The 27,701-nt window shown below is 38.0% G+C and overlaps 1 protein-coding gene and 1 long non-coding RNA gene across 10 annotated transcripts in view; one reads left to right on the top strand and one right to left on the bottom strand.

The window, feature by feature from the left end:
* The first annotated feature begins 77 nt into the window (after positions 1–77).
* ppp6r3 (protein phosphatase 6, regulatory subunit 3) lies at positions 78–26,469 on the top strand. Of its 9 annotated transcripts, none has more exons than XM_085167426.1 (26): positions 78–297; positions 4,748–4,919; positions 5,099–5,332; positions 6,075–6,261; positions 6,406–6,543; positions 6,778–6,843; positions 7,272–7,384; positions 8,146–8,259; positions 8,558–8,684; positions 8,841–8,993; positions 10,031–10,180; positions 10,306–10,370; positions 10,475–10,590; positions 11,013–11,098; positions 11,675–11,761; positions 12,370–12,416; positions 14,476–14,530; positions 14,912–15,042; positions 16,071–16,186; positions 16,786–16,978; positions 17,108–17,205; positions 17,420–17,615; positions 18,606–18,623; positions 20,759–20,866; positions 22,830–22,904; positions 23,774–26,469. In XM_085167426.1, exons 3-26 carry the CDS (start codon positions 5,106–5,108, stop codon positions 23,823–23,825), a joined length of 2,718 nt encoding a protein of 905 aa, XP_085023552.1. In that variant the 5' UTR covers positions 78–297; positions 4,748–4,919; positions 5,099–5,105; the 3' UTR covers positions 23,826–26,469. The 9 variants fall into 9 exon arrangements, with proteins under 9 accessions (XP_085023552.1, XP_085023547.1, XP_085023544.1 ...); XM_085167421.1 differs by having other exon boundaries at positions 12,319–12,416; positions 22,833–22,904; XM_085167418.1 differs by having other exon boundaries at positions 12,319–12,416.
* The window catches only part of LOC146514938 (uncharacterized), a 170,211-nt gene continuing 161,293 nt past the window's right edge, over positions 18,784–27,701 (bottom strand). Inside the window, exon 2 of the long non-coding RNA XR_014875207.1 lies at positions 18,784–19,674. This is a non-coding gene — a long non-coding RNA (uncharacterized LOC146514938). The remainder of the gene's footprint in view (positions 19,675–27,701) is intronic.

Raw genomic sequence — 27,701 nt, 5'->3', positions numbered from 1 at the left:
TAAAAGCTTACGACCTTGTTTGAGCGACAGGATTCGCAACCAATAGTTTTGCGGAAATCGTTTGATTGACAAACATTGCAGCTGGAGTGGGGGAAGGGGTCGATGAAGTTGACGGAACCGCCATCTTGAAAAGTGCTCTCCGAAGATCTACATTTTCGCGCCTGTTAGAAACAGTTTTAAACGCTTTATTTTCCTTGCCAAAATTTCATCTTAGCTCTGTCTTAGTATCGCTAAGGTCCGAGGCTAATGTTAAGATAAGCTACATGCTGGAGAGTCGGTGTTTACACTTGTCTATTGGTAGGTACAATTGCAAGCTCATATACTTGGTGCTGAAGAGACGATTAGCCAGCAGTCTTTAGATAGCCGGCTAACGTTAGCTGGCTAGCAAAGAGCATACTTGGCCATCTTATCACTGCGCTGTCAGGCTGTGGTTTTTCAAGCTAAGAGGAGGCTAACGTTAACATGGCACATTAGTGTTTTAAGGTACCTCGGAATCACATTTTGATTTTATTGTCAAACCTGTCAGCCAGTTAATATTACCCTCATATGTGACATATATTAGGGTAACTGGTTGAGTTCGATAGTACGGGGTTAGCTAACAATAGCTAGTGACGTTCCTTGTACCGGTGTGTTGTCTTTAACGCCTGCACCGTTAGTGGTAGATAGGTTTGGGCCTTAGGATGTAAACGAACTGGTAATGACGTGAATTAAAAAGGCTGCTGTTTTGATTCGTTTTTAGCCGAAATTAAAGCTAACCGTTAACTTTGCCTTCGAAGGTTGGTTAGCTGAAATTAAATACAGCTAATAACGATTGCGTTAAATGACTGCCTTTACCCATACTTAAGGAAATAATAGTTTTTTTTTTAAACTGCTCAGTCTGTTGGTTCGGAACACATAGTCAAGCCCAGATGAACCAGGTGATTCTGGGTGAATACTATGTATTACCACCCAGCTAAAATGTGATATCTTATTGCATGTGTATAGTTGCACTACACAGGCCTGAAATGTAGGTAGAGTTGGTATTTAGATTGATTTTATTACGGGCTCGTAATGTTTATGTGCCTACGGTATTTTTATTATTTTCGCTCTATGGCGTGTGTTCAGCTGTTTTTGGGAGTGATCGTTTTAGCAAAATATAGGCGTTTTATAGTGTGAATGTAGTGCAGTTTTTGTGTCAGTTACATTGCTGAGTTAACACAAAATTCATAATAGCAGAAATATAATCGCCATCCAGATGTCTAGCCGCACTTAATTTGTCAAAGTAGTTTGGGGAGTCACAGCAGCCGGTATCCTGTATGTTTATTACACGCAGTTGCTACAGTCTCTTGGTAACAAGTCACTGTTCTGAATATAAGTAGGAAGGTGCTTTGTACAGTGGGTGAGCTTGTGATTATAGGTCGTCTGTGGTACAGAACAGGTAATTAGAAGACCTTTTAGGTGGGAAATTAATGAATAGGTCAAATGATGAGAGACTGCTAATCACAAAGTGTTTAAAGATGCATACAATTTAAATCAGGTCTTTGCTAAGCGATTTATCTGGAGAAGTACTGCTCAAAGTTGGTTTAAAAATTAAAAGGTATACCTTCTTGAAAGCAAAATAAAAAGAAATGGCAGGGCTCGCAAAATCGCTAGCCCGACGTCCCGGGGCTAGCGATTTTTCCAGTCGGGCTACCAAAATCTAACTCAGCCCTGCCCGTCGGGCTATCATAGGAAAATATATGTCAGTGCTTTTGCATTCTTTCGCCAATGTAGCTGAGTAATTATGTCATTGGCATCGATGAGCCACTGTCAATATGTGACATATTGAAATCGCGTTTGAATTTGCGCTTGCTTTTTGCTTTCATTTTCATTTTGCGATCGCGCAAACGGTGTATAGAGAGCGGCAGCACTGATTGGTGAGTGACGATTAATTGCGCACCAATTCCTCTGACATCGTCTTATCACTCATTAGCTTACTATTCAAACGCGACAAGTGAAATCTCTTGCAGCAAGCTTAAACATGTGAGAGGTTGAGTGCGCAAAGAATCGCTGATCATTATGTAAGTACGTGTGTAAAAGCAGCAGGATTTACGCTGGTATTTTAGTTCTGCAGAGCCAAATAAGACAGGTCAGGGTGAAGAAGGGGCAGCCAAAGAAAAGCCGATCACAAAACGGAAAAGATATGACAAATCGAGCCCGTTCTCACTCCCGAGGCGTAACATGGCGACGTTTTGTCACGTCCCGTGGCATTCCTGAGGAACGCGAAAGGAGACTTTCGGCGTTCTTATGGTACGCGGCGGGTTATGGCTGAAATCCAGTGCAATGACGCTCCCGCGGTAATAGATGTTCCAGCCCTGTATTCCAGCCCTAACCATAAGCTTATCCCTAGCCCTAACCATAACCTTTTTCCTCACCTTAAACAGGACTTTAATGATGTTAAATAGCGTGTTTCTAAGCTATTTGAAGGAAAAGAGCGAACATGTGTAAATTGAGTCCATACGGTTCTCATATTTCCTCATTTTTCCGAGGTCGTCATTTAGGAACGTGGTGGGTAGCCGAAAACGTAATATGTTGACGATTTGTCACCTAGCCTAAAATGTTAGGCTTTGGGAGTGAGAAGATGTTGGACAAATCAGACTATGAGGCAAAAAGAAAGCGCAGCTTTTTTGGTTTCATGGACAAAAGAATTTCTGTGGCTGGAATATGACGAGCTAAATAACATGATGTTCTGCCAGGTGTGTTGTGAGTTTCATTTGATTTCTGAGTCGACAAGCGCCTTTGTTACTGGGACCAGTCATTTTAAGAAAGACCCCATCAGAACCCATGAGAAATGCATTATTGCCCAGTCTGCAATATCTTTCCCAGAACAAACACCAATTGCAAAAAAACATACTACAAATAAACCAAGCACAACAAGAACTCCTGAAAAAGCTGTTTAGAACAGCGTGCTATATTGCAAAGAGTGAACTACCATTGGCAGAATTTAGCAGTCTTTGCAAACTTCAAAAAGCAAATGGCCTAGATCTTGGTTCCACTTACTTCTTACCCGTGACTTCAGTGAAAATTTCAGATTCAGGATCTGACACAGACTAATTCATGTTCTACACAGTTCTTACAAGTTCATAGAAATTTCTGTTCAATTAGAACCAAGTATTTGAGTTGATGGTTTTAATTGTTATACAGTTGTTGTGATTTGTATTTTAACAATTTTTTTGATAAATTTTTGTTTCCGTTACAATATTATACTTTAATGTATAATATTGTAAAGGAAACAAAACGTAAAAAAAATTTCTTTTTTTATTCGGGCTACTTAAATTTATTTTGGGCTACCAAAAACTGAAGAATGCCTGCCCGAAGGGCTACCAGAGATTTTGAAATTTTGCGAGCCTTGAATGGGAATGGATTAATATCTCTCTACAGTAATGTACCGAACTGGCACACATCTCAAGAGTGTCAACAACAAATATTCAGAATAGTTGCTAACAAGAAGCTTTAGTTTAATGTAACTTCAAATTATGTGAATATAGATGAAATCACAGAAAAGCTAAGATTTTAACAAATTTTCACAGGGATTTAATCAGACAGCATAATCATATCATTAAGTCAGGGGTCTAGCATTGAAGAGAAGTGGACTGAAAGATGGCTTAAAAGCCAATAGCAGCACTTCAGGCATTGTCATTGGCTTTTCATATTGTCTGTCAAAACATGGATTGAATGAGCTGTCACCTTTATAATGATCATGTTTTATATTGCTATTAAAACGTTTTTGCACGATAATTAATTGGTTTTATTGCCTAGTTCTAATTATGAGGCACAGATGAAGTAGTAGAGTCATGTTAGCCTAGATGCAAGTCTTCATACCCAGTTGGTGATGAGAAAGAGACTGGGGAGTTTTATTTTATTTTATTTTTTAGATGAACGGTTAAAATAGTAATAATTGAGAATTTGTGCCTTTTTGTTCTTTAAAGAAAGGTCACTCTTTGAGCTCTTTGTATGTGTGAGATTTCTAAATGCATGTAAGTTATTGTAGGTTTCTTTTTATTGGTGTTTAATGCCAGCTGGTTAGCCTCAGCTGGGAGTCATCTTGGGCCTTAGGTGGGCTACTGATATGATATGAAAACATCTATCATTTCATATTACATTATCGCTTGTTTCGTGATGTTGCAAAATAAGCTGTTTACTGCAATATTTTTCATCGTTTTGATGGTCCCTGTAGAATTTCTTAAAGTTCTCTCTTTCTTTTATATTTAGTATAACCACACTACAGACAGACAAGCGACTGTTTTTATGCGTTGTCGTTAGCAACAACGACGACCATCACGTGACTCCTCCATCCGCTTGTTTATTTTCCACATAAACCTTTTGGAATAAAGCTGAAGATCCTGTTGAGATTTTTCAAAATAAACTGAATCACGTGAAGTAGTATGCAGAGTGTTTACAGATGAGAAGCTAGAAAGAGCAGTCAGGTGCTAAAAAATAAACCTTAGAACAGGCTTTTCCCCGCAGCACGCCGTGTAATAAATACTCACAAAGAAAACTGTGGCTGTTTCAACTTATGTAACACTGGACTCCACGTACACGACGCCCAGCTGAAAACGGTTCACTCAAGTCGAGTTGCCCGAGATTCACAGAATTTACATAAAATGTAAAATTTTTGCAATATGTATATCGTTGTCGGGACGATAAATGTCTTATATCGGGATATGAGACTTTGGTCATATCGCACAGCCCTAATATATGTCCATCTGCTTCTGTCTTTCTCCCACAGGTGTGTTCGTGTTGAACTGCTGTATGTGCGCTTTTTGTGAGTGTGTCCGTTACCACTATCTGCCTGCTTGCCCATCCGTCTGGTCAGCCTGGAATGGGCCACAACTCCCAAAGACTAGAACAAACCTCTTTTTAACCTGAGCTTTGCTGTGAGGACTCCAACATACTCACAGGTGAGCTGAAATAAGAACTGTTACTCGATTGTTGAGTGATCCCTTAGTAAATCATTGCCCCTTAGATGAATCTCGATTGATAATGTTTCATTTTTGTGCTCATTTTAATGACTCACTTTTGCCCATAATCTGTTTTAACGTATTTGTGTCCTTTTTTTCCATATATGTGTGTATTAAAGAACCAACATGTTTTGGAAATTTGACCTCCACACCACATCCCACATTGACACACTGCTGGAGAAGGAGGATGTGACGCTTACAGAGGTAATGGATGAGGATGATGTCCTGCAGGAGTGCAAGGCCCAGAATCACAAACTTGTGGACTTCCTGCTGAGACCACAGTGTATGGAGGACCTGGTTACCTTTATCACACAGGAACCCAGTACTGATGTTGAGGAAAAGGTTAAATACAAGTAAGGAAATGGTTATTTTACAGTTTGACAAAGATGTATGTTGACATCAGGAACATTTAACCTACAGAATGCAGTTTTTCTGTAAACTTATCTGTGGTGCTAAATCAAAGTTGCGTAACTCCAGTGTCTAGCAAACTGCTGACATGTCCACAAAAGTTGAAATGTTAGCAAGTTTGTTCACAAGGCCAGAAGAAATTGGTCAAACTGAGATTTGGGAGCTTTTCCCCAAACTTCTGAATATGTGGGAAAATCCAGTTGGGAAAGCTTCACATCCAGTAGTCTGCTTTAAAATCACTCATTGCTTTAAATACTATGGAAGTACTTGGACATATGGCTCCCACTTGAGCTATATGAATTCACAGGAGAATTATCTACACTTGTTTTGATCTGTTGTTCAAATAGTTTTTTGAAATATGGAAATCTGAAGAAAAAAGAAAATAAGTTTGATTCTGTCTGGTGTACCAGTATAACTGAGGTTTGTAGAAAATTCCTGTTACACTACTTACAGAACCGATGGTGGCAGTGCTGCTGTAATTTAGTGTTTTCTCAAAATAAACTGGTGAAATGAAGCAACTAAATTGAAACTCTTGATACCTGGTTGGATATAACTTTGAGAAGAACTCATACCTCTAGAATTTCCTGCATTTAAATATTTATCTGCTTTGTAATGAGCAGTGCTGTAACTATTGGAAAAACTCTAAAAGGGACTTTTTTTTTCTTTTTTCTTTTTTTAACCCCTCAGGTATCCCAACATATCATGTGAGCTGCTTACATCAGATGTTAGCCAGATCAATGACAGACTAGGAGAAGATGAAAAACTGCTGATGAAATTGTACAGTTTCCTCCAAAATGAGCCGCCCCTCAACCCCCTCCTGGCCAGCTTCTTCTCCAAAGTTCTTTCTATTCTTATAGGACGCAAGCCTGAACAGGTAGGATTTTTATTTATTTATTTATTTTCACCAATGATGCCAACATGTAAAAATACTGAGAGGATAAAATGCTATGCTACTTATAGGTGTAACAAAGTCTGTTTAAATCGGTATGACAAAACCTTGTCTTGTTTTTATTTAAAGATAGTTGATTTTCTGAGGAAGCAGGAAGACTTTGTAGACTTGATGATAAAACACATCGGGACCTCTGCGATCATGGACTTGCTGCTCAGGATGCTCACCTGCATCGAACCACAGCAGCTACGACAAGATGTTCTCAATGTGGGTAACAACAAAATGCTTCCCCTCCTTTGCTAAAAATGATATCCTCTCAGGCAGTTTACACTAGAATATTACAGTCCACATTAAATTATATTGCCATCTGGTATAGTTTATTAACAGTTCTGAGTTGATGTTAAGGAATGAAGTGGACAGCAAAGGGTGAAACGTTGTGAAGCCTTTTTATTTAATAATACAATTTTATGATTTCCTGACAAAGTTCTTTGTTTCTATTAGTGGCTGAATGAGGAGAAAGTAATTCAGAGACTGGTGGAGATGATACAACCTTCTCAAGATGAAGATGTGAGTTTCTTACATATTTTGCTCTGTACTTCCGGTATTCACCAGGGTATTCGTCAGGGAGTATACTGGTATTTATTTAATCATTGAAGACATTCAGATGTAATATTTACCAATATTAAACAATACTATATAAAGTGCAGAAAGTCACCTGGAGGGGTGCTGGGCTCTGTACCTATGTGCCCTCAGTGAGAGGCGGGGTTGGGGTGGGGGTTTCTCCCGATGGGATTTTCTTCCCTGCACTTTCAGTCATTCTATTTGACTGTGGGATGAGAGCCTCATTGGAGAGTTGGCTCACTGATCGAGGGCTGCGACAAATAGCCTCCTGGACAGCTAGCAGGAGGGAAATACAAGACTGGAGGGTTTTTTTTAAATTATTTTTAAGCTGGTTAGCAGTGTTTTATTTATTTATTTTTTCTTCTTGAAAACAGAGACACTCCAATGCATCACAGTCACTCTGTGAGATCATTAGACTGAGCAGAGACCAGATGTTCCAGGTGCAGGGCTCTTCAGAACCTGATCCACTTCTGGCCACACTTGAAAAGTATGTATTTGCTTCTTTACGAGAACTTGTCAGTATTGTACAGAATAAAACCATCTATGAGTACGTCGTTGTTCAGTTTGTTTGTTTGTCTTCCTGTTTGTTAGCAGTCTGGTTTCCGAAATCTCATTTTCAGTTGTGTGCGATGATACCAAAAACAGCTCGAGCTGATTTAATTTTGGTGAAATTGGGTCAGGGTCACAGCAAATGTTAATATATCAGTGAAAACTTTATATGAGCCAGTAATTTTTATGGATAGTGTTCAAACTTCACAACAATATCCTAGTCCTTGGGGGACATGAGTACCTGGGTTGGCTAAGTATTAGACCTTGATCTTCATTGTTAGTGCCCAAAGTCAAAGTTGATGCTGTAAAAAAACAAAACAACCCCCCCCCCCCCCCCCCCCCCCAATCATATGAAAGGTCATGCAAAGAGCTGTACAACACACTTTTTATCTTTTCAGTACAACACTCTATGGCATTGCAGTGACCCAATAAGAGGAAATGTATTGTAATAAAAGTGTCATTTAGTATAGCCCTCGTCCTTTTGGGGAGTTACGCTCTGAGTGCTCTTGTTTTACTCTGATGTAACCTTTGAACTCAGATATAAGATAATTGGTGTGAATTTTGATAACGATCAACCAGATCAAACTTTAATTCATTCTCTTGTGTCTATCTTTGTTTTTGTTCGATTTCATTGTCATTTTCTGCCATGCAAAAAAACCTGCTTTTCCTCATTTAAGTGTCTGTTATCTTCCTCTTCAGGCAGGAGACAGTAGAGCAGCTGCTCTCTAATATCTTTGACAAGGAAAAGAACGAGTCTGCAATTGTCAGCGTTATCCAGATCCTGCTCACATTGTTTGAGACGAGGAGACCAGCGTATGTCTTGTCCTTTCATCTGCCAGTTGATATTTTTAATTTGACATGGGTGGAGATTTTAAAATAAATAAATACATTTTTAAACAATTTTTAAGCAACACAATACCTCTTGAAATGGGGAACTAAATACTGCAAACATTCTTTCTGTTTTTATTGCAGTATACAAAGTTTACTTCTCCTATTTGGATCCTTAAATCATATAGTCCCAGTCTGAATCATGGTCCAAACTGTACTGGCAAGGCAACATTGTTTTGTTTTCTTTTTTGCACTAGTTCATGTGACTGGACATGTGTTGTAGGTTTGAGGGTCATATGGAGTGCCCCCCAGGGATGTCTCATCCATCATTCTCAGTGAACCACAGCATCCTTGAGGCTGTGAGACCCAGACTCAAAGATTTTCACCAGCTGCTACTGGAACCTCCAATGGTAAAGACTATTTACAGCTGTGACTATTGCTCTCTTTGCAGATTGTAGGTTGATATATATATATATACATATATATATATATATATATATATATGATAGATAGATAGATATAGATATATTTGTAGTTAAGATAAACACTTTGCTTTCCACCATCAGAAGAATATGATGAAGACAACATGGGGGGTTCTGGACCCTCCAGTGGGCAACACCAGGCTCAATGTGGTCAGACTGGTCGCCAGTCTGTTGCAGAGCAACACACACAGCATCAATACAGAACTAATTAACCTCAACACACTCGGAGTTATACTAGTAAGTACTATCTTCTTTTTAGGGTGTGTGGTGTGGGGGCGGAGACTACAATCAATGCAATGATTGTAGTCATTGCATTGATTGTCTGGAAGTCTCACTGCAAACTTCCACACCATTCAAGTCAATGTCCAATCCCAGTAAATTGTTGCATCCCGATGTTATGCAGCCATCTGCCACCAGATGGAGCATTGTTGGTGAGAAACGCCACAAATCCATTAATCTTGGACTTTTATAAACACTATTATTGTTACTTCTTTTAATGGGGGGGGAAAAAAATTAGGTTGGGTATACAAATTTCCTTTCTCCAAGGGGTGGATATGCTTTCCCTTAGCAATAGGGTGAGGAATTTAGTCATTCGAGAGGGTCTCCTCCACATTCGGCGGGTGGGGGGATGGAATTTGCTGTGGCAGGCACCTCCTGCATAAGGTGTTCAGACCAGGCATGTCCTACTGGGAGGAACCCTGGAGTAGTGCCGGGAGCTGCTGGAGAGAATATATCGTAATGGCTGGCCTGGGAACACCTTGACGTTTCCCCAGATAAGGTGGCTGATAAGAGAGCCGTCTGGACTTCCCCGCTGCCCAAACCCAGATAAGAAGAAGAAAATGGATGATTTAACTTTTTGTTGTTTTGGATTTTATTTTTTAGCATGTGGTTGGCCTGAATTTTCAAACGGCCTGCATCATTCATAATGCACGACACACAACACATCGCTTTTCAGTCTTCCGTGTTTTTTGTTTTGTTTTTTGTTTTAATAATAAAAAAAATACTTATACCATTCTTAACTGGATGGCCAGATTTAAGCTATCACTTGTCATGTATAGTGGCAATGCACAGGGAGCCTATATGTCCACCATGATCCTGATATAAGATCTCAGCCTGTGAGGAGACATGACAGATTTTTTCCTTCATAGCTTGTGTCAGCTATGTCAGCAAAAAAAAACCTTAAAAACTTTTGTTTGTGGTTCCCCCTTGTTTTAAACTGTCAGTCAGTTTACTAATGTGTCTCATTTTGTACTTGTTTTTGTTTTACTCAACAGGATATGTATTTCAAATACATCTGGAACAACTTCCTCCACATTCAGGTGGAAATCTGCACAGCCATGATACTGGCTATGCCTCCTGCCCCCATAGACATCCAACCAGACACAGAGGCAGAACACGTGAAGGAAAGCATCCTCATCAAACATGTAAGATTGAACCTGTTTATACAGGCCTATACGAGCAACAGACTTGGAAGTTAACTATACGTCACGTGAGCTGTCTGTCAGATATTTCTTTGGTGTATTTAGTATCTTGTATTTTTCTCCACCAGCTGTTTCAAAAGTGCCAATTTATACAGAGAATCATTGATGCCTGGAGCTCCAATGAGAAAGAACAGTAAGTATTCTTGTTTGCACTAAAAGCATAATGCTTGTGTTTTATTGGTCATGGCGCTAGCACCCTATGAAATATGCTAATACTACTATTGAACCTTGTTTTAGGGCAGAAGGTGGGCGGCGACGAGGCTACATGGGTCACCTGACCAGAATAGCCAACTCTATAGTTCATAACTGCGACAAAGGCCCTAATGGGCCGCAAATACAACAGCTCATCTCTGGTGAGGAATTACATTTCTTTGAGTGCTCATCTAGCACCATCATGTGTTGTTACTTTCCTGTAAAGAGTAGGTTTATCATCGATAGGTTGTTGAATACACTCGTATTTTAGGAAGGACAAAAAGCACTTCCATGTGAGGGGAAAGAGAAGAGCTGGCTTTAAAACACAAGAAACTGTGGAATAGAATTTGCAGCATGAATGTTTTGTTTATTATCTGGGTTTTATAATTATTGGACACTAAAATCATAACTGAAAATAAAGTGAGAGATGTGCTTACCCATAATTTGAGAATAACATTTTTTTACTACTTCGCTGTAAAGGGGCTTACGGGGTAGCACCGTCTTCTGCCAGTAATTTTGATAGCTGTGCTCTTTATTTTGATGTAGTGTGTGTGTGTCTATATAAATTTTATGTCTGTGACAGAGCTCCCTGCAGAGGATCGAGAAAAATGGGAATCTTTTATTTCTGGACAGCTGGCTGACACAAACAAAAGAAACACTGTTGACTTGGTGAGTAACAACACAGACATGAAAACTAGTAACACTTTCTGGTTTGCTTTCATGCTGAACCATTTAACAGCTAAAGTGTTTCGGCATAGCATTAAAATGTTTTTAATGTAAATTTTAATTGAAAATAAACTGCTAGGACACACAAGGAAAAGATGAGCCAATGATTCAGTTTAAAATATACTGTCCAGCAAGACATTAAGCGTCAGTAAAACTATTATGAAGTTGAACTTTAATATCAGCCAGACTGATTTCCCTGGGAACAAATGAAATGAACCAAGCATCACCTGTATATAGCACTTAAGTAAATTCTATCCAATGTTTATCCTCCAGTCAAAGGCGAGGTCAGATGTTGGGGTCTGTTGACAACCTGCTGTGGCAGTTTCAGTATTTCATGACGCACTGTAGCACAGGAACCATGAGATGATAAAATGGTGAAATAATTATGTTTTTAATAAAAGTGTACTTCTAATTTTAATGTAAGCAGAAATTATAGTTTAACGATTGTTATTTAATTTTGGCACTCTTGGCACTCCATAAGCAGGAGATCCTTTTGTATTAAATGTCATGTTTTCTCAGGTAAATACACACCACATCCATTCTTCCAGTGATGATGAGGTGGACTTTAAAGAGAGTGGTTTTCACCAAGACTCGTCTCTTCAACAAGTAAGATTTAAACACAGATGCAAATGAATGAAGGCACACAAAGCAGACCCATGGGCACATAAACCCAGCTCATGTAGAGGTAACCTTTCTGCCTAGGCGGCCAAATCAAAATATTCTGTATATTAAAAGTTATTGTCAAAAGTGTTTTTGATGTTTGGGGGGGGGAAAAACCCTCAGAAATTTAAATGTGCAGTACATACATGTCAACTTATTTTTAAATTTTGTCCACTTCATGCTTCACAAGAGAAATTGAAGTCCTCCAAAGTGCATCAGGTTACTTTATTTGTTTTGGGGGTTTTTTTTCTTCTTCTTCCCCCTTGACTTGGCCAGCTGTTGATTTCAGTGGGTACTCTGTGTCCATGGGTCCTGCACAATAACTCTGTCATCAGTGTAGCAGTAGAAAATTCAAAAATTAATGTACTTTAAACATCTATCTAATGTATGTTATGTGTGTGTGAATATAGTATGTGTATACATGTTCTTTGTACTGCAAGTAATGACATTTTTTGGTGTAGAGCCAAGAGTATATCATTATCGTTGGTCCTGGGTTTTGCCAGGCCTTTTCTGATTATCAGATGCAACAAATGACGTCCAATTTTATTGAGCAGTTCGGCTTCAATGACGAAGAGTTTGCTGATCAGGACGATGTTGTGGAGTGAGTACTTTTCCTACATTTGCTATTTAAGTATTACCATGTAACACAAAAGGTACAGCACACTACACTACAAGCTGGTGGGTCATTTTTTTCACTGTTAATTAATTCAGTTATAGAATATTTGCATATGACTTTTAAAATAAAGTTCTTCAATTTAATTTCTTAATTTTGAGTCATTCATTGGCTTGTGAAGGATTTCCATTCTAGGCCTAAACTCAATTCAAAAAGCATAAAGTTTTTTTTTTTTTTTTTTTTCTGAGTAATTTAGATTGTAGTTTTTATATAGAAAGAAATGTCATCACCAGCGACACCATTTTATTCTTTATCATTAGCCTGGTACAATGATCACGTCAAAGGCAAAAATTGGCTCAAAGAAGAATTGATATCCACCTTTTTCTGCTGTCGTGGGCTGCCTCTTTTCTGTCTTTCTTAGGGTGAGCTGGAATGGGCACGCTTGTGGTTTTGCCTTTTATGTCGCTTGTTTTTCAAAATGCCTGGGAGTGGATCAGTGAAGTACAGCTTTCTTACATAATCTTAGGCTTCTGGTGACCTAAAGTTATTCTTGTAACTAAAAGTTACAAGAATAAGTTTTCTTTTTACTTTCTTTTCTTCCGCTTTAATTTAAAAAAAAAAAAAAATGGCATCAGTAAAGCGCTTAGGAAGAAAAGATCTGCTCTGAGTAGGTAGCTATATGAACACCTGTCGAAAACCATGCTTGTTAGAAACATAAGACTCATGCATAAATACAATGGACCCATAGCATTGACAAACCTACCTCAGTGATTGAATGTTTCCCAGAAAGGCTGAAAATGCACATTGACCACAGATATGACCGCTACAAATTCTGTTAAGCATAATATTATTTAATGTTAGTGATTTATATGTAATGAAAATTTGGCAAGATCTCTTTTAGAAAATAAAGCTGTTATTCACTGAGGTCTTTAACTGATGTACCTGATAATGCTTCTGCTCTAGCTAATCTAAAGTGTCTAAAGTGGTGTGCCTCCTGTGCCATCATGATGCCTGGAACATACCTGATGTAGCCTAAAAAAAGAGAGGACTTGACTTTCCTGTAGAGATGTACACAGCATAAAACCTCTGCTTCTTTGCTGTAAAAGAACAGTGCATTGTATACAGGGCAGATGTTGGCAAGTTATTATAAGTGGTCACACAGGTGAAAAACATCGATAATTTCTTCATTATTAGTTGTTTCAATAGTGTATATCCAACTGCAATATGCATGATGAGTTTTATATTTATTGTATTTTCATCTTTGTTAGAACTAGGCTAACAATAAATAAATAAAAAAAAAACATGCTTGGGCAAAAAATGATTGCTTAGTGGATGGTAAATTTTCAGCAAAATCTTATGTGACTACATCAGAATATCAAAGTAGAGACTAACAATGTTGGGTTCCTTGTCTGCATTGTTTCCTCTACCTGGAAATGTAGCTTTTCTTAGCTTGATCAGTTTAAAACATGGAACGGGGACATAAAGAATAAGGTGGTGATTAAAAGGTGTTTATTTTGTACTGGCTGCCTGAAATATTAAACAAACTTTTGCTATGTCCTAGAATTTGTCTGTGTGGGGTCATTTGGAGACGGGTTAAAGGAAAAACAAGTGTCTTGATAAGGTGTTGTGCCAGCAGTGTGACTTGGCATTGTTTGTCCAAGTGTCCAAGTCTATGAAATTCTACACAGTGGTTAAGCAGCACAAATGATATCCCTCGTTTTGATGACGCCAAAAGTTCAGCTGGCTTTTGAATCTGGCAACTAAAGGTCATGGTGTTTGAGTCACATCAGTCATACTTATTAAAGCCATTCTTTCCCTATGGATGGGAGCATTAACATCTCGACAACAACTTGCATCATTGGGAGTGCTTCATCATTGGTTAAAAAAAGATCACTCTACAACTAAAATGTCTCCCACAACATAACGGCCAAAAGATTCCCCCATTGTAGGAGGGAATCTGGGGTTTTTCCTTTAATTTGTTGCTTGTCTGTATGTGGATGCCTAACAAATCTAATTCAATAAAACTCTGTTCTCTTTAACCTTGCAGTATTCCCTTTGATAGAATATCAGACATCAATTTTTCACTGAATACAAATGAAAGTGTAAGTACTTTGATTATTAATCTAAAATTCATAATGTTGAGAGTAAAACTCCTGGAATTAGTTAAAATATTTTTAAAGGCATGTTGTGCATATCCTGATGTTGATATTAATTTGGAAGCAGATGACAAGAAAGTGAGAAAATAAAACTGCTGTAGAATACAAACCTTGAAGTAATTTTTTTCATACTTCAAACAAGCCTCTAGGTATGCTTCAGGAAAAGAAATGACAGCATAATGCTGTGAAAGATGCCTGAGGCCTGCTTTCTAAGTGAATGCTTCACAGCCTAGGGTTTTGTTCTGTAAGACTTTACTTTGTATGTGCATGTGCTTTAAGCACAACCGATGACGCTCTAATTTTGACATGTGTGTAAATTTTCTCCAGGCAAATATTGCTTTGTTTGAGGCACGCTGTAAGGAGAAAATCCAGCAGTTTGAAGATGCTGGTTCAGATGAAGACGATATCTGGGATGAAAAAGATGTCACCTTTGCACCAGAGGCACAGAGACGCCCCAGGTCAGTCAGACACGCATGCACCAAGAAACTGAACTTTTTTTTTTGCAATCTCATACTGAATTAACCTTTGGTTATTACCTTAATGGCGTCATTATACTATCTTTCCACTTGTTTTTAAATTATTTATTACTTAATGTTTTCATTAAGGGGACGGGGTTGCTTTTATTTGATAGCATTAAACAGGACTATCAAGTCAAACATGGGCATAGTTGTAGTGCTGTGAGAGCAAGCTGGTACGGATGTGAACCATGTGCCACCAGTGTGCCAACAGCTAAAACATTCAAGTGGTAGGAATGATATAGCAGGTTTTCTCATGTATATATGGACACTGTATTTGATCTTATAGTGATCTTATAGTGATTCATTTTTATTAACATCAACATCAGAAGCTATTTGTAAAACTCTTTTTAGTCTTGTTTAAGTATAATTTGTTGTGTTTAGAGGTTTTTGCTTTTTGTGTGACTGCTTTAGAAAAGTGGTAGTTGTATCACCATTGCTGTAGTCATCAAAAAATGTTTGTAGTATCAGCTTGTGTTACTTCAGTATTTTTAATACAATGGTAATAATAACCATTATAATATTTATAATCAACATATGAATAATGTCATCGGTACTTAGACAAGAAACATCTATAGGTTTGTCAGTGTTAGTTGTAAATCACACACAAATTCATTCACAATGGAAAGATGAGGGAAATGAGAAAGGTGAAGGTCGTATGGCTCTGAATACATATTTTAGTGGTCAACAAGGCCAGCATTACATACTTATTATGCAAAAATACAAAAAAAGGATGTATTTATGTGAATTGTAAGTTCCATGTAGGAGCATTTAATACAGATAAATTGTTTTACAAAATGCCACCAGAGCAGCCTGTTTATTTAAGCTGTATCAATAAAACCCTGATATCAATTCCTGCTGAATTGTATATTCTGTTATTTATTTATTTATCTATTTATTTTTTAATCTCACTCACAGTATAAAGAGGACAGCTCAGATCTTTATTCTAATACTTGATCTGTCCATCACAGGAGTTCAGGCAGCACAGACAGCGAGGAGAGCACAGACTCAGAGGAGGAGGACGTGAAGAGGGATCAGTTTGAAGCTTCCAACCCCAGCAACGATGACAGAATGGAAGTTGACACGGGTTAGTGGTTTTGAGACGACCACATGTAAGACTCAAGTACAGAGTGGTAGCCTAATGACAAATTGTCACAAGAGTTTGTATTTATTTTATTTTTTGCCTCAACTTGATTTTAGGATCAAGATTAAACTAGGATTAATTTAAAGTTATAGATTGTAAAATCTCACTGCTGGTCAGTAGATTGCTGTCAGCTGAGTTTTAACCCCTCCCAGTTCGACTGAATAATCAAATCAACTCCTTTAGATCAACCCAGAAGAATCAGTAACGGTTGCTTTCATTTTCTCCACAATGGCCGCTTCCAACTGGCGTGTTTTTATGACCATTTGTCATTTTTTCACATACTAAAGCATATTTGAATAATATCAACAATAAATTACGCAATAAGCAATAAATTATGATTTTTATTTATTTTTTATTTATTTTAAAAAACACTGTGCCAGTAAAAATATTTTGGCAGTATTTTACTTTTTTTTTTAAACCCCTCACTATGTAGGCATTGCATTGTGTAAGCACAATAATTAATTGGAGTTATTTTCAGTTTATGCGTGAATTAAAACGTAATTATTTGGGGTTGTTTTTGTTGTTTTTGTTTGTTTGTTTAGGCCCAGTGTGGACGGCAAATTTTGATGATATCCCCATGGACACGGGTACATCCACAGCTTCAAACTCCAACCCCAGCAACCCAGCTCCATCCTCTCCCTCCACCTCCCCTGATACAGCATGGAGCTCCTCTCCTGCAGCTAACTCAAACTCAGAAACTGGCTGGGCTGATTTCTCCAACTTCACTCCTGTCAGGTAAGATGTCCTGACTTACTGTGGGTCTGTTTTTCTGTCTGCAGTGTTGCAGTTTCTGCAATAAATAATTTGTGTTTAAGATAGTGTTGAAACTTTAAAGTGCTTTATAAATTTATATTTATCTTTCAGCCCCAAAGACCCCCTGAGATGCAACTCTCCTGTTGCTATGGAAACCAGTATAGAAACAATTGACCCTTTAGGGGTTAACGCACCCATGCAGTCTGAAGGTGAGATATGCACAAATGCATGTCCTTGAGTATCTGACAAGGGAAGTATCCAGAATTTCCTGAACTTGATGATGTTTCTTATATTTCTTATATCTTTCTTATATTAGGGGTGAATGTAACCCATGTTGGGGTAGCTGTTGATGGTAAAACAGTCTAATTGACGTTGATTTGATTAGACCTGACACCTAATGTCACATTTCTTAACATCCCTCAGACTGTGATGGCTGGTTGGGCACGAGTGTGGCTTCTCCAGCTGCCTCTGCACCTAGTGATTGTGGGAGCTCTAAGGCAGAGGAGGAAGCATCTAGCTCTGAGCACCGCAGCATCACAGAAACGGTCATCAATGGCTCCATGAAAGAAACAGTCAGTCTCACTGTTGATGCCAAGACTGAGACCGCCGTTTTCAAGAGGTTCGAGAATCACCTACACACAAAAGAATTACGCTTCAGACTTATGGTGATGAGAGTGGTGCCAGTGCCAGTTGGAATTCTGTGATTATAGGCATGGGTTGGCTGGTTTTAACTGGTGTGTCTTATGGGAGGGGGGGCTGGCTCATTGTAGCTTCATGCCAGAAGAAAAACTCTTAAGCTACTGAGGTAGTCCTGCTTTGTGAATAACTCATCTTAACTAGGCTGTAGTCAGTGTAAATTCTTAAAAATTGTTATCACTTTAAGAATTTACTTATTTATGAATTAACTTATGTATTTATGAATACAATCCCAGTTTAGTTATCTGTGCCTCAATGAGAATCAGAGGCTGATCTGATAAATGATTCCTACTTGACCTGGTCCATTGCACTGCCATAAAGAAAGGGGCCTATAAACTGATTCAGTTTTTAATACTGACTGTTCTTTCTTCCACTGTCTAGACTGTAGTGACTGTAGCTAACATAAGTTCTTTACACTATTGGTGTTTTGAGACTTTAGATACAACCACTATAGATCCTGTGACATTTAATTTGTGTACCCTGTCATGGGTTAGTGTAATGTGACATGATAATGTGGACAGCAGAAAATAGGATTTTGGGGGGGTTGGGGTTGATATTTGAACACTAGTTTGTTTGTGTTTTGCTCCTTGATAGCCATTTGATGTTCAAAAATCCAAAGTAACTGAGGTCTTGCCTTATACAAACTGGGGATACCAAGTTTTGAAAGCCGCTTTTCTGTCCTACAAGCTTGAAAAGTGCCTCATAAAAAGTCCCTTTCATGGTGAAATCCTTGTTTCCTGAACAGTCAGGTTTTAAAGTTGGTTGTCCTCTGTCCTTCCGTCCCTTTGTTGATGCTGCATCATATTGTCTGTCTGTCTGAGTTGATAACAGCAGTGTAATGAACTGAGCGACACTTACAATCTGAGCTTCCCCTCTCTCTCTTGCTGTGCGTTGTGGGTGTGGTCTTCTTCAGAGTGTTGAAATCTTATCGGTATGTACAGCCAATCAGAGATCAGCCTGCAGCCGTGATGTAGTCTTGTTGTCACGTCAACCACCAACTTTTCTTTCGGAATTTTGATCTTCTTTGGTTTCAACTCCTTGTTTGTTTATTTCATTATCTCCATTCTGCATGTGTTTTTATCAAAGGTGTGTTTTTCTTCTTTTTTTTTCTTTCTTTTTTTTAACTGCAGTTTTTTTTTTTTTTCCTTTTTAATTTTGCCTTGATCTTATTCAGATTACTCTTATTCTAACACTGCAACACAATCTCATTCTTGGCTGAAATCTTCCAGATGAAATTGGCCCAAAGTAGAAACCAGTTCTCTGAAGTGGCCTCAGTTGGATTTTTATTGGTTACATACAGCTTTCTAAATATATTTCTCCATATGCTTGTTTCATTGGTGTGCTTTTCCCATAGCTGCCTTCTTTTTTTGGCTTTGGCAAATAGACAGTGTGTCCATCCTGCGATTGTGACTTATTAGAGAGAAAAACATTACTACTTTTGATCATTACTGATGAGCTAAAATACAAAAGCAAAATGTGGTGATTGTATTCTGACTGAAAAACTACTTTAATACGGAATAAAAACATGTACACGTCACAGCTCACTCTTCACATAATAAAAAAAATTTGATATTGGCTGTAATACAACTAGGGCTGTTCGATATAACGATATATATCGGATGACAATATAAAAACGTCTATCGTTTCATTTTACGCTATCGTTTGTTTTGTGGTGTCGTAAAATAAACTGTTTACAGCAATATTTTTTTCATCGTTTTGATTGTCACTGTAGTGGCTATATTAATTTCTTAAAGTTCTCTCTTTCTCTTACATTTAATATAACCACACTACGGACGGACAAGCGCCTGTTTTTATGTGTTGTTGTTGTTAGCAACAACGACGGTAAAACCATCGAGTGGCTCCGCTGTCCGCTTGTTTGATCCTGTTGAGACTTTTCAAAATAAACTGAATCACGTGAAAGGGTATGCAGAGAGTTTACGGATGAGAAGCAAAAAAGAGCCGTCAGGTGCTAAAAAATAAACCTTCGACTCAAACTTCGAAAGAAAACGGCGGCCGTTACAACTTATGTCTAAAAATTTATAGTTTCATGCATCGGTTAAAACACTGGACTCCAGGTAAAGGGCGCCCAGCTGGAAACACTTCCCGCAAGTTGAGTTGCCAGAGATTCACTGAATTTACATAAAATGTTACATTTTTGTGATTTATATCGTTGTCAGGACAATAAATGTCTTATATCGGTATATGAGATTTTGGTCATATCGCACAGCCCTAAATACAACCATTCTAAATATAACAATAACTGAGGTAGGTTCAAATAGAAAGATTTGTGCTTTAATGTGCTGCTAATTGAATCAGATTTCAAAACAACATGTACAAAGGACTGCTATTAATTAAAATATCTTAAAACTTTCAGAATTATAATTGACAAAATATTCAGACGTAGAAATCCTGTGTAAATACAATTCATAAAGTTGCAGTTAGTTTTCTTTTTCTGTACTTTAAATACCAGAAAGTAACATTTTCTTTTTTTTGGTACTTGACTAAAATTACATTTACACAAGCATGACTATATGAGTTTGAATGTTTTTGTGAAATTGTAAAATTCTGTTTTTAAACATGTAACTGACTGCAGATTTTTAACAGGAGACCATAAACATTTGTTATATAGCACCTTTTTAAATGTTTGAATAGATTTGGATGTTTGTGAGTGTTTTTAGTTTGATTGAGGCCTCATCAAGATGATTGGTGGTTCTCTGAGACAAAGCAAGACTGACGGCTGGTACAAACAATTTTGGTCTAATCAGTCTCTAGGCCTGTTTACTGTTTGCTTGCTAGCAACAAAGTAAAGACTATCATAGCTAAACAATCCAATCTGTTGACTTTCTCCATTTGCTGTACATTTTGATGCTTTTCCTACATAGACATCAGAGGTGTTCCATTTCGACATGACCATCCTTTGTTTTACTGTTCTTTCTGTCAGTCAGTTCAGCATGCTTCACTGTTGACATCTCACTGTTGTAATGGTTGGTGTGTTTCTGTGGAAAAAGTGACTAATTAGAAGGGATTCATGTATTAATGCATATGCTGTGTACTTGTGTGTTCCAGTGAGGAAGAGAAGATTGCTTCTTCAGAGAAGTACTCAGTAGTGGAGTATGTGGAGTCAGAGAGAGCAGGCATCAACAGCTCAGCCACAGCCTGCTGTCCTAAAACTGGGTCAGATATAGCACACACAGTCTCACAGTCACCACTTAAGTTTGTTTTTGTCTGTCTTATAAAAAGCCAGAGTCAGCACGTGCTCTGCAGTGTTCAGCGGTCGTCCGTCACACATTTGTCCCTGAAATGTGCAGGACTTTGCAGTATTCATTGCTACTATAGATGTGCTTGCAGAATCTGATAGTCAGATTATGTTTCTTCATAACTTCAAGTGCATTAATAGTAATGAATCATCACATTCGTCATTTCTGTTATATCGCCATCCAGATGCATCTAGCAGCTATGTCAGTGCCCCATGTTTCTCTGTGCTGTGTGAATAATTGCAGGCCTTTCCATTTTGGTTAAATATGAGCCTGGAAAATAAAAGATGTGATTTAAAAATTAGTAAATTGCTTATGATTAAAAAATAGTTAGCCTAACAACAAAGTAAACAACTTTATTCCTTCCCTTTTCAATTGGATTAGACCTTATCCAGAAAGCAGGTCATTTAAAGTCTAGGAATAGTTCCAGATTACCTTCAAAGTCTGCTTTACATCAGCTCAGTGAATGAGGTATTAAAACTGCATGGCAGACAGCTCCTTTGGGCTCTATGCCAACAGTTAGAGATAGTCGGGGTTTGGAGGAGAAATCCTGACTGAGTGATCTACTCGTGTGACTAAACCTCTTAAGTCGAGTTGAGCATCGCACCCAGGAAATAAGTTCAGTATAACTCCTGGCCAATCAGAGCTTGGTCAGTTGCTCTATTGACTAGGGATGGGTATTGATAAGATTTTCACGATTCCGATTCCATTTTCGATTCTGTTTAACGATTCGATTCTTTATCGATTCTCTTATCGATTATTTTTTTTTAAAAAAAGGAGAACACTAAGGTCAATTAGCTTAGATCTTTGTTTTATATCTTCTCTTTGAACAAGATAGAAATTTAGGAGTAACATGGCCTTACAAACCCAACAGTGAGATCTTAACAGATCCAACCTATGGCTCTTCAATGGGGTGTCACAGGGTCCCCAGGAAAAAAAATTGTGAATGTAAAATAATAAAATAAATATTCTTCTGTAGCAATTACACAAGAATATCCAGTAATGTCCCTGCCTACAATTAAACACATTCACTTACCGAAAATCGGGGGCATCTGCTGTGGCAAATGGGTGCAAACCTTTTACCACAAACTTCGTCTATCCTGGCCTGAAAGGAGACGCTACCGGTAGACTGTAGCAAGAACTGCCAGCATCTGAGCCAGCCAGACTCTGTCTGTCTCTCTCATCATGGTCATCTAAATGCACAGTAATGGCAGGTTTTGTAATAAGGCAGATCGCGCTAACATAATATGCACTGTTAGTTGATTATTTACCTGCTGTATTAACGGGAGAGGACGTGCAAACGTTACCGCTGCTGCTGGGTTGAGATTCACGAGTCCGGAGCGGAATTAAAAACACGACATTCATTTAAGGTTATCGCGTGTTTTGTGAGCAAATGCTTTTGCATATTCGTAGTGTTTCCTCCCTTAAATGAAATCTCTACTTCGCAAGTATTGCAAGTTGCCCTGTTGTCATCCGTTCTCGTAAAGTATAACCAAACTTTTTAGCGTTTGAGCCGCTTACGCGCCATGTTTCCTGCCAGGTAAATGACGCTCCGCAACGTGGTGACGTCATTCGGGGCGACTGGAATCGATAAGGGAATCGTTTGCAAAAATGGCAAACGATTCCAAGGAATTGAAACAGTGGGAACCGGTTCTCAACAAGAACCGGTTTTCGATACCCATCCCTACTATTGACTGGAATTTATTTATTTTTAAGAAATTATAGGTGTAGGAATTGATAAATGACAAAACAAAACTATCTTGCTGCAAGATACAAATTATCTTGAGCTGATTTCCATTACAGCCTTTTCTAAACCATTTCTCATGTTCTGGTATTGTAAACTGAATATATTGTGTTTCTCTCCTTATTCGTGTCCTGGCAAGTAGTGAGAAATGTCGGCCCATTGTGGAGCTGCCCAATGGTCCTCTGGAAGAAATGTCCCCCACAGAGGAGGCCAAGTAAGTCTTGACTGTTCAGTTCAGTTCAGTTCATTTTTATTTCAAACATTTCAAACATGAGCCTTCACAATCATTACAAAATATTATTCCATTATTTGTTTGAAAAGGAGTAGGTAGAAGTATTTACTTATTTATCCCTACCCCCTCAAGTTTTACCTCTCATTCCTTTAAAAAATTTTTTAGTCTTAAATTAAACAAACAACATATGAAACAAAAGTAAAGCAAAACAAAACATACATAAATCAAAAACAAGAAATTAGCAAGCCCCACCACAGTATAGTTTCTTACATATGAAAAATACAGACGGTGTATATTTGCAGATACACAAGTTATGGAAAACCAAACAACCAAAACCAAACAAAAAAAACCCCAAAAAAGAACCACAACACCATTACCAGCAACATTACCGTCCTGGGTTAACCCCGTTTTCTTCATTATTATACTTATTTAAAATCAGGTTTTTATATTTTACTTTAAACTGTTTTATGTTTTTACTGTCTTTTATTTCTTCTGTTAGACTGTTCCATAATTTAACTCCTGCAATTGAGATAGACATCGTTCTTAAAGTTGTTCTAGCACTTTGTATTTTTAAATTCCATTTCCCTCTTAAGTTATACCCACCTTCTCTTTCTATGAACAATTTACAGATTTCTTTTGGAAGCAATTTATTTCTTACTTTATACATTATTTGCGCTGTTTTAAGCTTCACCAAGTCTTGGAATTTAATAGCTTGCATTTTGACAAAGAGTGTGATTCAAGTTTGAATTTCATTAGAATATAATCAGTCTCTTCATAGTCTTCATTTATGCAGTGATATTTCCTTCTGTCTTCAAAAGGTTCCATATCTATATCTCATTCCTCTTTTCTAGGCTCGACAGAAGTTCTGTGTCCTCTGAGCCAGCTGTAAACGGGCCAGCATGAGAGTCACTTAATGCCTGCCAATGGCCAGCCTGTTCTGCCATGCAGAGCCTTTCTCCTGGTCAGCCAGCAGAGGCTGCTGCTCACAGCTGTTCCAACCACATGCCCCATCAGGACCAGCAATACTCCCATCGTCTCATCACTGAAAGACAAATGGGCAGACAGGTGTACAGACACAAGATGGACTAAGAAGTAAAATGAGAGACACTCAAATGGATACGGAATAATTTTTTTTCTGCATTTGTTTATATACTATTGTACTTAGGAGGTGATGTGTGACTGATATCCTGACTCCCAAAATTAAATAGTAATGTTGCGATGGTTAAGGAAATGATTGTATGAATAAAATATTTTATAAAAGGAAAATGTATACAGAAGCATAAGTTGAATTACCACAGAGAGGAATAGCTGATTCATGATCCAACCAATCACCATGTTGTTGTTATTGGCTGCATAACAGGCTGACACTTCAAGTTAGAGCTATATTTAAAATTTCTCCCCCACCGTTGATCTGTCTCTGAGCAGAGCTGCTCTGACCAATTGAAACAGTTTTATTTTTGTTGCAGCTAATTGCAAATGATTTTTCTCTTGTGATCTTCTGCATTGAATAACATTTGATGAGCTGTTTTGGTATGTTTCTTTCTAATTTATTATGGAGTTGAGATTGTAGTAACAAAAAGGGGAAAAAAATGACCATAGAGGGATACCAACACTGTCTCTTTCTTACTGGCTGCTTTCATGCTAACTAGGTTCTTACCTCGCAGCTGGAAGGCTAAAGAGGATATGTTTGTCACCACAACCTAAACTAGCTATAAATGCATTAAGAATATGTTCGTTTTTTGTTTTTATCGCAAGTGCTCTTCAGACAACTGGTTTTCAGTTTGCTGGGTCTCCCTTTAGATTTCATTATATTTTTAAAAAATGTCGTTCCAAGTTGAAAATTCATCTCCAGTGTGCAGAACTGTCAATTCAGACTGCTACTGTAGTAAAATTGAAAGGCATTTAATTGCCAAACTATACACAGAAGTAGAGGATAAATTTATTTTAAAAAATAAATAAATACATTTTGCCAAAACACACAGCTGCCACATGGGGTAGGCCCAAACAGCTACACAATCTCACCACTACAGTCCGTAACTCTGTCAGCTGTAGAGGGCGAGCAGATGGAGCTACTGTGTGTAGTCCCACCATCTCGGCATTAGAAAGACATTGACTGGCAAGGCTTGGTTCTGGAGGTTTCCTCTATAGGTAAGAAAGTGTTAGTTTTCAAAATATCATTTTTTTTTCCCTCAAAGTCAATATCTGTATTGTTCAGCTCAAGCGCACATACTCTATAAAAGGGTTTGAGTTTGTGATTTCCCATTGAGTGCAATACATAATTTCTAATGTGTACTAGGGACAGCACTTTGCATGCCTCATACATCATGTGGAAGCTGTGTGTTTTCTGCATTACCTTTTGCAAGATTGTCTTGTGTCCACCCTCATGGGCTTACATGTGACAATCAGGTGAAATTGTTTCAGCCAATGACTGTGTGCCAACAGGTGACACTGTTTAGACCGTACAGTGGGTGTGGTGGAGGTACTGATGTAGAAAGTTTGGGCAAAAAAAATTTAATGGTGACTTCAAATGATGTACTGTGTCAGCCAGTCTAATCAATGAAAGCAAACATTCCTGCTAGATTACTTTGTAATATGAATGGTGACATTTTACTTTTTACCTGCAAGTTTTTAAGATAAAATGATAAGGATTACTTTTACAGTTATCACATCAGACGCTCTGCAGTGTTTTAGCGTCTGGTATGTGTTCATGTGTAAGTTATTCCTGCAGAGCAGGAGGTCCAGCTTGAGTAAAGCACCCAACTTTGAAACATTTTTATTTCTATTTTCATTGACTTCATTCTTGTTCATCAATGTTTTGTTGGGAATCGTTCTTCACTTTAAAACCACATTCATAAAGCATTATTTGGAAAAGGGTTTGATTTATTTTGGTTTCCAGTTTTAGAGGTGGCAGCTGGATCCTGAGGTGTATGTTTTGTTTTTGGGAGGGTTCTTAACATTATAAGTGTCTAACTTTTTTTGTTTGTTTGTTTGTTTTTTTATTTACCAACCGTTGGTGCCCTGGGCAAAAACAAACACTGGCTTATCGTGATTGGCACTATTACTGCAGAATGTGTCCACACAGGTTTGACTTTTGTATTGCGCACTAAATGCACCAATCACCAATACTTGTAGGATTTTAAAGTGGACTTGCCATGCTAGTTTCCAGCTCTGTTCTTTCTCTTGGACACCTGGACAACCTAAACTGCTGTGTAACCACCTGACTTAGAATAAGGAGCTGCAGATAATATGATGGTAAAAAACAGATTTCAACTTGCCTTCTCTTCTTTGCTTTAACCCCTTACTTTGCTCTCACCAAATTAGTTGAAACGTGGTTCCTAAGGAAGATGGTTTTGTGACTTGGTTTTCTGTACCAGGATTGGAGATGAAATGAGAGGTTTACAGGTAATGGTTCACATTCACTGCTCTGTTCAGTTGTGCATATTTCTAGACTGTCAAAGGCACAAACCATTTTCTGTTAGATTAAAGGTGTCAGTGGAAACTCGAGTCGGTTTAATATACTGATGTATATTAAATGGTGGTAATCGCATCCATTTTCCTGTTCTCTTGGGCTTTGCTTTGAAAACCAGCACCACATTTTGCACAAAACTTCTAGTATCACCGAGACCTAATTAGCAGCGTTACGATAAATGTGAGAAATAATTGTGTGAAAGTTAACTGAGGTTTTAAGATATTTCTCCTTTAGAATTTTTGGAGTTGGCGCATCAGGGGTTGCAGTGTTTAATCGCTCATGTCAGACCACATGACACACTTGTGCTTCCAGTGTAAATGATAAACACGCCTTTGTCATTGTGCCTGTTTTAAAACCAAAAACTGTTTTCCTACGCGGCTTCAAACCATCCTCCTAACGGTTATTTTTATTTTATTTTTTTTTTGAATACGTTTTATTGACAAAGCACAAAATAGCAAACACAATGTCAGGGGGTTCATATAAAAAAACAAAATAGACACAGTCTATTAAAGAATAACATGATATTGAACAGGGAACATAAGTTTATGGTTTTGACAGCTTTTTGATTTTGAGAATGTTGTATGGTTTTAACATATTGTTTGGTTTCATTTAAAAAGCACCGAAAGGATGGTTTTGCGTTCTTATGTATATGAAATTTAGCCAATAATATCAATAAATTAATCAAATAAAATTCGTTTGCCCTGTTCATGGGGTACTTAAAGAAACCAAACAATATTTTCTCGTAACAAAGAGAGAACTCCGAAAAGATAAAGGAAACAACAAAAACACAAAATTCTTGCCAGAAAAGATTTGTGTATAAGCATGACCCTCCTAACGGTTATTTCCCTCCGGAAGTTGTGGTGTGTGCGTCATATACACAAACGATGAGGATGAGAGGAGCCTCCATGGTTGTTTCTCTGCTGCATTATTTGAACACTGCCCCCAAGCGACACACACGTGGAAGAAACTACACTAAACCTGCTTACACACAAGAACTTATAATCAACAGATGAAATGTTAACATTGAAATAGCATAAGATTTAAAAGTCATCTATTACAAACTACTCAAAAATGCTCTATGCTGCCAAAGAATATAAAAAATTATTGTGGCCTTAATGTGCCTTCCTATCATTCCTATCATCACAGAATCTATGTCCGAATAAAAGCTGCTATAACGACACCCCCCAATCCATAAAGACGAATATCGATTGAACATTAAATGGTTATTATTAGTTTAATTGTTAGTTGTATAATTGCTCGATCTTTGCACTCTGTCAGGAGCGCGTTGCCTGACAGACTTCACTCTGGGT

This window comes from Neolamprologus multifasciatus, chromosome 7 (genome assembly GCF_963576455.1).
Source record: "Neolamprologus multifasciatus chromosome 7, fNeoMul1.2, whole genome shotgun sequence".
NCBI classification, from domain to species: Eukaryota; Metazoa; Chordata; class Actinopteri; order Cichliformes; family Cichlidae; genus Neolamprologus; species Neolamprologus multifasciatus.
Note: the sequence above shows the minus strand (reverse complement) of the source record. Positions and strands in the feature narration are given on the sequence as shown.

Coding starts and splice junctions, on each gene's coding strand:
- ppp6r3 (XM_085167418.1), top strand. CDS start 5,106: ATGTTTTGGAAATTTGACCTCCACACCACATCCCACATTGACACACTG. Junction 10,591..11,012: donor AATACAACAGCTCATCTCTG/GTGAGGAATTAC, acceptor TGTCTGTGACAG/AGCTCCCTGCAGAGGATCGA. Junction 17,206..17,419: donor CGCACCCATGCAGTCTGAAG/GTGAGATATGCA, acceptor AACATCCCTCAG/ACTGTGATGGCTGGTTGGGC.